The sequence below is a fragment of the Salpingoeca rosetta genome (genome assembly GCF_000188695.1).
Source record: "Salpingoeca rosetta unplaced genomic scaffold supercont1.23, whole genome shotgun sequence".
Lineage (NCBI taxonomy): Eukaryota > Choanoflagellata > Craspedida > Salpingoecidae > Salpingoeca > Salpingoeca rosetta.
Genome location: NW_004754911.1, coordinates 440,771 through 449,524, shown reverse-complemented (window position 1 = coordinate 449,524; position 8,754 = coordinate 440,771). Strand labels below are relative to the sequence as shown.

Here is an 8,754-nt window from a genome sequence, read left to right as displayed (position 1 = left end):
GCATACATAGCGGCTGATAGGCCCCGTCATTGTTTTTGTGTTTTCTGATCTGTGAAAAGAGTGGGCAAAGTAGCGCCACACAGAATGCAAACACCATGTGGGGACATGCGCGGGGTTTCCACACGCAAAACACACACACACACGCACACACACACACACACACACACACACACACACACACACACACACACACACACACACACACACACACACAGACGAACCTGGAACATGGTGGCGGTGGCGCTGGAAGAACACAACAGTCAAAGGAGCACAGAAGCAAAGAAAGAACGGCACACCTGCGGTTCGTTTGTTGCCTTCAAAAAACGGGGAAGTAGTTCGGAAAATTATACCAAAATATACTACAAATTTCAGCAAGATTGAGGCAAACGAGGAAGACGAAGCGTTTGAAGACAAACAAACAATCAGGCACACCACATGTGTGACTTCACATCACTTCACATCACACCTCACTTGGCGCAGCAAATCAAGGATGCTGGCCGGCCTTCCGCGCTTCTGTCTCGTTCCACAGTAGCCCATACAATGCACATATTTCTTCGTTCGTTGATTGGCACCTGATTTGAGCAGAGTGCGAAAGACAGCTTGCCCTCTGTGATCGCCACATCACGCACGAATGGAAGGATCGGTGATGAACCTAGTGATTGCTTGTGTTGTTCATTGTGTTGTGATTGATTGATGGCTTGATTGCTTGATCATCACGGCCTTTCTTCCGCCAGCATTGATGTGCCGTGGCATTGACCCTGTCTCTTGCTGCCTTTCTTTTTCCTTCGAAAGCCTCGCTTCTGTGCTCGGTTTGTTTGCGACCCAGCGCTTGAACTTGTGCTTTGCGTCGTGTTTCTTGTGGTGGGTGATGGCTGTCGATGTTCATTTTTTCTCTTCACGACAACAACGACGAAGACGACAAACAGAGCCAGCCGATCAGCAAGCGAACGAGAACAAGTACAAACAGATACAAGCCACCGAGCAACCAAGTCGGCAAACCAAGTACCAAGCAGACAGCAACCATGCCCAACCCAGGACGCACCACCACCCACCAGGAATCGCCAACGGTATGTGTCCGCGTGCGTGTGTGTGCGTGAGAGAGAGAGAGAGAGGTTGTGATGCATACGCGAATGTCATCGAGCCGTTGTTGATTGACGAGAGTGTGGGATGTTTCGCTGATTATGATGATGATGTTGATGATCGCTGATGGTGGTGCAGATGTGGGCATGTGTGTGATTACATTACTTCCCACCATCGACCCAACCTGCTACCACCTTCTAACTCGGACAAACGTTCCGTCATCTCCTCATATCTCACCCCTGCTCTTTATCCTACGTTCGCAGACGTTTCCTGCGTTCCAGAGCAAAGAAGTTGGATCGAACGCGTCGCTCGGGCGCAGCGACGACGACATCATCCGCGATGCGCCAAGTCACGAGTACCAGAAGGCCGTGGACGACATTCGGCAGCCGCGCCAGCCGAGCGCGCTTGACGATGCGAAGCAGGGCGCTCAGGGCAGACTGCATCGCATGAACCAGGCCATTGGCCTCGATCGCATCCCCGTCCTCAACGACCAGACCCTCCAGGTGTGGTTGTTGGCTGTGTGTGTGTGTGAGTTTGTTGGCTGTGCGTGCGTGCGTGTGTGTGCGTGGGTGCGTGCGTGCGTGTGTGTGTGTGTGTGTGTGTGTGTGTGTGTGTGTGTGTGTGTGTGTGTGTGTGTGTGTGTGTGTGTGTGTGTGTGTGTGTGTGTGTGTGTGTGTGTGTGTGTGTGTGTGTGTGTGTCGATAGCCACTTTCACCGCATTTGCTCTTTCCCTCATCGCTCACACACAACCGTCCGCTGCCATCTTTGCGGTTGAGCAGGAAGGCGAACAGAAGCGGCAGTTTTCGGAGGCGATGCAGTTTGACAACGACGAGCTGCAAGCAAAGGAGGACTTTCAAGATGTCCACGTGCGTATGTGTGTGTATGTGTGTATGTGTGTGAGTGAGTGAGTGTGTGTGTGTGTGTGTGTTGCAATACATTTGTTTGCGTGTGTACCATGTATGTTCTGTTCAGTCTTTCACACCCGCACGCGCGCGCGCATGTATGCATGTATGTTTGTTCTTGACTGCATCATCATCCACAGAAGCCCATGCGCGTGAAGACCAAGGAGGCCGTGGAGGCCGGCTATGGCAACCTCAAGGAAGGTGTCCAGACTGGTGCCCGCAAGCTGGCGCAGGCCACCGTTGGCCGCGATCACTTTGCCAAGAGCGAGGAGGCTCGGGTACGCTAGCTTCACCCTTCTCGTGTGTGCCTGTGTGTGTGTGTGTGTGTGTGTGCATGTGTGTGCATGTGTGTGTGTGTGTGCCTGTGTGCCTGTGTGTGTTGTCGTTGTTGTTGTTGTCTCTGTTTGAATCCTCCTCACGTCCCCTAACACCACCGCCCACCACCACCGCCCAACACCACCGCCCACCACGCGCCCGCCACCACGACTGACAGTTGAAGCAAGGGGATGTGCGAGACCGTGCGGAGGACATCCAACACCAGCAAACGGAACTGGAAGCAAAAGACCCGTCCTTCTAAACAAACAACCAAACACACAGTCACTCTCCCCTGCCTCCGCCTGCACGCTTCTTCCCTCTTCCGTGTCTTTGTGTGTGTGCGTGTGTGTCTCATAGCCACTGCTGTGCATTGACGTGTGCATGCGCATGTGCGTCTCTGTTGCATCTGGATGCTTACGCAAAACGAACAACACAAACAAACAAACACAAACAAACACAAACACTTTTTGCCGCACGAACGATGTTTGGTACATAACTTTGAATAAATTTCTACAATGACGCCATCGCCTGATGTGTCAGCTTTTCGCCACCTTTCGCTTTCTTGCTCGCACAAACACGCACAAGCGACAGTCAGCAAGCAAGAAGCAAGCAGGAGCAAAGCACAGAAAAGCGAAGAAGATTTGCAGCTGCCACATACGCACCAACACACACACACACACAAGACAGGAAGGCACGCTTGGAAGGTGCGCCTTGCTTGCTTGCTTGCTTTGCTTCGCTTGTTTTCTTGCGCATTTGGTTCTTGCGTTTGCTTCTCTCCTCCTCTCCTTCTCTCCTCTTTTCCATCCTCCACTCTCCAGCCAGCAAACACAAACACAAACACACAACCACAAACACAAACACGAAACAGGCAAACGCAGACAGGCCCTCCGATCACTCAAACGCACAAGTCTGTGCGCATCGCAGTACCACCAGCAGCAGGTTCGCACAACAAAGACTTGATCATCCTTGCCCTTGTTGCGAATGGACGAGTGTCACGAGCTGGTGGGCCTCTTTGCTGTGTGTTTGTTGTGTGTCTGTTGTGTGTCTGTTGTGTGTTGTCTGGTCTGCCTGCACGTTGTTGTTGTTTTGCCCCCCCCCCCCTTCTTCCCCGTGGCACCCTATCCTCGCTTGCTTGCTTCATTACCAACTCACTCTCGTGCTCCGTTCCTTCCTCCACCGCCTCATCTTCACCGTCTCTCGCCCACCCAACCTGTTCGCCAACACGCACCGATACGTCGCACTTCTGTGAACGTCTGCCGCAGAAAGGTGAGCAAGACTAAACGAATCCCCCTTTCGTCTTGACTCTGGCTTGGTGTTGGTGGGTTTTGTTGATCTCCTGGTTCGTCTTGCACCACTTCTTTGACACGCTGTTCTTGTTCTTTATTCCTCCTGTGTGCAACTGCATGCAAGCACCGCCCTGCCACGTGTGCATCCCTCCACCCGCCATCCCGTTGCTCACTTATTCCGCTCCTCGCACGCACACAAGTACACGCACACGGACTCACATCCTCCCCCCCCCCCACACGCACGCACACACACACACACACACACACACACACACACACACACACACACACACACACACACACACACACACACACACACACACACACACACACACACACACACACACACACACACACACACACACACACACACACGCAGACACACTCACACACACACACACACACACACACACACACACACACACACACAGCTTCATCAGCGTTGCACATGAGTCAGTACTGGTCATCGGTGCAGCATGCTTCACGCTCATCCTCCGTTTCGTCGATTGATAGCGACAGCGATAGCGTCGATTCCGATGACGATCCTCTGACCACAGCATCACCACACACGAACGGCGGCAATTCTGCTGATGCCGCCACAGAGCAGCATCAGGCTGGAAGCCACATCAAGAGCCAGGGCACGACCAAGTCCGCGCCCACAACCGTAACCGCCAAACTGGCCACGTCAGAACCATGCGAAGGCACACCCACCCCAAATAGCAGCAGTAACAGCATCAACAGCAGCACCAGCACATGCAGTCATGGCGACAGTGGCCACGGCAGCCTCGGCACGGCCTCTGCATATTCGTCGTCATCGACCTCCTATCCCATGTACTCCTCCGCGTCGTCGTCGTCGGGCTCCTCGTCGTCTGCGTCGCTGTACAGCCGCTTCACCCCGCTCTCCTCTCGCTCCGGCGCCCTCCACAGCCCGCCAGACATGCACGCGCACAGCACCGATGAGCACGACAATGGTGATGCAACAGGCAAGGGCAACAGTGTTGCGAGTGCTGATGACGCCATTTCGCGCATTGTCCATGCTGATGAGGAGTATGGTAGCGACGCAACAGTCGTTGCCGCACGTACAGACGTCTTTGATGATGATGATGACGACGACGACATTCATGATGATGATGATGATGATGATGATGATGATGATGATGATGATGATGATGATGATGATGATGATGATGATGATGATGATGATGATGATGATGATGATGATGATGATGATGATGATGATGGTGGTATCGACGACATTCATCATGATCATGATGATGATGTGGTGCGATCACCCTCACCCAGCCCAGCAGCACCAACATCTTCAAACCACCCTCCTTCCTCTTCCTCTTCCTCCTCTTCCTCCTCCTCCTCTTCTGCGTCGTCGACTACAACGACTGCGCGGCCCAAAGCGCAGCGAGGCGTGCCATCACCACCATCTTCAACCACGGCACAAGACGCCGCCGCCACAGCATCAGCATCAGCATCAGCATCAACAACTGCTCCCCAGTCCGCTCCCCAGTCCGCTCGCGTCACATTTGATGCCCCGCAAGACCGCGGTGACGAGGCAGCTGAACTCCTCCTCCACCACCACCACCAACACCACCAGCAGCACCAACACCACCAACAGCAGCACCAACAGCAGCAGCAAGAGCAACCCAATGACGTACAGCATGTGCCCTCTTCCTCCGCCACATTCACGCCTGTTGACTCTAGCCATCGCCAGCAGCAACGTGGTGTCTACGGTGCTTTGCCATCGAGATCAATCAACAGCACATACGCCACTGCCGGCACCAGCACAATCACCCACACAGATGACAGCCACAGCAGCCACAGCAACACCAATAGCTACAACAGCAGCGCTCGCGCGTACAGCCGCGCGTCGATGCGGAGCGGACCACATGTCCACCGCGCCCGGCAGTCGTGTCCACCCTCGTCCGTTGGCAGTGCACACATGCAGCCTCCACGTGCATCGCCCACACCGACAGGTAGAGCATCGAGAGGGACAGGATCCAGGGCAGCGTCGTCAGCGTCGTCGACATTTGGCCTGAGCTTTGGTGGCTCGCGACTCGGGGCACGGCGCAGCAACAGCACCGCCAACATCAGCAGCAGCGGTGGCCATGGCAGCACCATTGGCGGGCCCGGGCTACGGCCCGAGCAGAACACGGGCGCCCTGCTCGCCCTGTTTCTCCTGGAGAGGCTGTGCGTCCTCAACGAGTCTACGGCACACGCCCGCGCACACCACACGTACCGCGAGAGCATCCGCATGCTGCAGCGGCTGGGCATTCTCCCGGACAGCAGCGCCATCCCAAACCTGAGCGAGCGGTACCGGCGCCAGTTTGCCGCCATCTTCAGCGACGTGCAGGACCAGGTCGATCTCTGGGACGCCGCGTCTGCCGCCGAGGCCATGGGCAACCTTGGTGTTGGCGGTATTGCTGGTATTGGTGGTGTTGGTGGTGTTGGCGGCATTGGCGGGGTGATGCGTGGGCAGCGGCTGCGGGGAGCGATGCACGTTGGCCCGACATCGGTGTCGTCCCCAACATCACCCATTGTGTTCAACTGGCCAACGCCACCACATCCGGACAGCAGCGCCAACCCGAGCACGAGAACAGCAGCAGCAGCAGCCACGTCGGAGTCGCAGCGGGCGGCGTTCTTTGCTGGCGACGTGCAGGAGGACGCATTGGCACTGCCCTCACTCGTGCTCGCGCCCAACTACAATTATGGCGACAGTGACACCGCCACTGCCGTTGGTGGCGAGCTGGCGCACCGCATGAGCAGCAATCACGTGGCAGGCCCACACGCCACCGCATCAACAGCAGCTGCGGCAGCAGTGCTGGAGGAGGCCGAGGCTGAGATGCGCCAGCAGCTGCACCTCAAGTACAGCAAGCGCTTCAGCCAGGAGTTTACCGACCACGAGCTGCTGGGCAAGGGCGGGTTTGGCGCGGTGTACCGCGCACGTCACCGCATCGACCAGTGCCATTACGCAATCAAGGTCATGCCCTTGCCGCAGGAGAATGCGGAGCTCGTGACGCAAGAGGCAGCTATCCTCTCGCGCATCGAGCACGAAAACATTGTGTCATACAAGACAACGTGGGTGGAGACGGACGATGGCACATTCAACTTTGATGATGATGACAGCGACGAGTTTGATGACGACGATGAATATTACAGTGAAGATGAGGATGATGAGGATGTTGAGGATGTGGATGGCAATGGTAATGACAGTGATGATGAACAGACTGATGGCACCTTGGTCCAGGGTGGTGTGTCAACGGCAGCCTCCGGTGCCAGAGGCCTGCGCATCAAGAACAAGGGCAGCGCAAGCGATGCCGCGGGTACAACAGCACCAACCAAGTCCAAATCCAAGCCCAAAATGAAGCAATCGAGCAAGCACCAGCAGCGTGGGCGCGCGTATGAGTCTGATGGGTGGAGCACCGTGCTGGCAGAGGAGGACATTAGCGACGACGAGCTGGAGCGAGCGCTGTTTCCGGACGTGTTCGTGTCCACAGATGCCCGCGACGGCAGCACTGACACCGATGAGAGCGACGACGGGTGGCGCTCCAGCTTTACAGACGAGGATGACGATGATGATGATGATGATGATGATGATGATGATGATGATGATGATGATGATGATGATGATGATGATGATGCTGGTGGTGATGGCGATGGTGATGGCGATGGTGATGGTGATGGCGATGGTGATGGCGATGGTGATGGCGATGGTGATGGCGATGGTGAGGAGGGTGACAACAGAGACACCGAACCAGGCACTACCAACAGCCGTGATGGTGGCGGCGGTGGCGCTGGTGGAATGTCCCGGTTGTTCCGGCGTCCCGGTGACGAGAGCTCGAGCACGAGTGTGAGCGTGAGCGCTCACAACAGCGCAGCCGTCAGCGACAACGATGGCCCCAACGCTGACGATCTTGGCGGAGACGGTGGTGATGATGACGTTGTGATGGGTGCCAATGATGTGTTTGGAGACGATGATGATGACGACATTGTGTTTGGTCATGTTGGCGCTGACACCATGGGTGCACACACACACCACCATGGCGGCGATGGTAATGGTGACAACGATGACGATGATGCGCCCATCGAGCGGGAGCTTCGGGGAATAATGGCCCGCGCAACGGCAGCAGCCACCAGCAGCGCTGACACCACGCAGGGTCGCGGCAAGACGAAGCAGCTCAAGGCGCTGAGTGAATCATCTGCCGCAACGGCGACCCCAGATGACGCAGCAGCACAGCGTTCATCCGATGCGTCTGGTACGACATCGGGCAGCAGCAAACACACCCTAGGACACCACCGCCACAAGTCCTATGAACCGCCCCAGCACCAGCACCAGCATCACCAGCATCATCATCATCGGGACGACGTGCACACGCCGCCCGCACAGATTGTGGTGGACGTACACGCCACCTTGTATGACGGCCACGGAGGGTCGTTCCCGCTGCTCGACGGGGTGTGCCGCTGCAGCGTGCAGTCGCCGTCACGCCACGCCCACCCGCTGTACGCAATGCAGCCGTGGGGCGCACGTCACATGCTCAACTCCCCGTCACCGCGCATCACGGTGCTGTCGAGTGAAGACTCGCCAACCCCGGGCGTTGGCAAGCGCTCCCGCAACACGAGCATCGACTCGCTCAAGGCGTTTGACACGAGCAGGCCGCGCGCTGGGACGACGGCCGCGCCAGTGCTGCACCACGTGCGACCAGCACGCCCGTGCCCCACAGCGAGAGGCAGTGATGGTGGAATGGAGGGTGGTGACGTTGGTTGTGGTGACGCTGGCGGTGGTGACGATACCAGTGGAACGCGGACAGCGGGGAAGGTCAACCGCAAAACTGGCGATGCAGATGACTGTGTCGATACCAAACCAGACGCGCAACAGCAGCAGCAGCAGCAGCAGCAGCAGCAGCAGCAGCAGACGCCGCAGCGACAGCAGAGTTGTGGAGGCGGTGATGAAGTGAACCATGATGGTGCCGCTGGTGGTGGCAATGATGGCAGTTGTGATGAGAAAGATAAGACAGCGGACGAAGCGCGCTTCACAACACCGCCGCCGCCTGATTCACCACGCCCATCAGTGCCGCCAACACCGCCGCGCCAGACCAGCCGCTGTATCGTGTGCGGACTGCCACGTCTTCCGCCCCAGGCGTCACCGCCCAGCCAAGATGCGC

At 56.8% G+C, this 8,754-nt stretch overlaps 3 protein-coding genes across 3 annotated transcripts in view; 2 read left to right on the top strand and 1 right to left on the bottom strand.

The window, feature by feature from the left end:
* PTSG_08374 (CAMK/CAMKL/LKB protein kinase) overlaps positions 1-230 on the bottom strand; it is a gene marked incomplete at both ends in the record, with an annotated part of 4,617 nt that extends 4,387 nt beyond the window's left edge. Inside the window, one exon of the mRNA XM_004990567.1 lies at positions 222-230. Within this exon, the coding sequence (XP_004990624.1) occupies positions 222-230 (9 nt within the window). The remainder of the gene's footprint in view (positions 1-221) is intronic.
* Positions 231-380: 150 nt separating this feature from the next.
* On the top strand, positions 381-2,821 carry PTSG_08373 (uncharacterized protein). Its single transcript, XM_004990566.1, has 5 exons — positions 381-1,067; positions 1,344-1,583; positions 1,860-1,946; positions 2,123-2,260; positions 2,476-2,821. The coding sequence occupies exons 1-5, from the start codon at positions 879-881 to the stop codon at positions 2,557-2,559; spliced, it is 738 nt and encodes a 245-aa protein (XP_004990623.1). The 5' UTR covers positions 381-878; the 3' UTR covers positions 2,560-2,821.
* Positions 2,822-3,042: 221 nt separating this feature from the next.
* The window catches only part of PTSG_12714 (PEK protein kinase), a 10,000-nt gene continuing 4,288 nt past the window's right edge, over positions 3,043-8,754 (top strand). The window contains exons 1-3 of the mRNA XM_004990565.1: positions 3,043-3,236; positions 3,560-3,563; positions 4,015-8,754. The exon at positions 4,015-8,754 is cut by the window's right edge and continues 524 nt beyond it. Of these exons, the coding sequence (XP_004990622.1) occupies positions 4,032-8,754 (4,723 nt within the window). The 5' untranslated portion in view covers positions 3,043-3,236; positions 3,560-3,563; positions 4,015-4,031. The remainder of the gene's footprint in view (positions 3,237-3,559; positions 3,564-4,014) is intronic.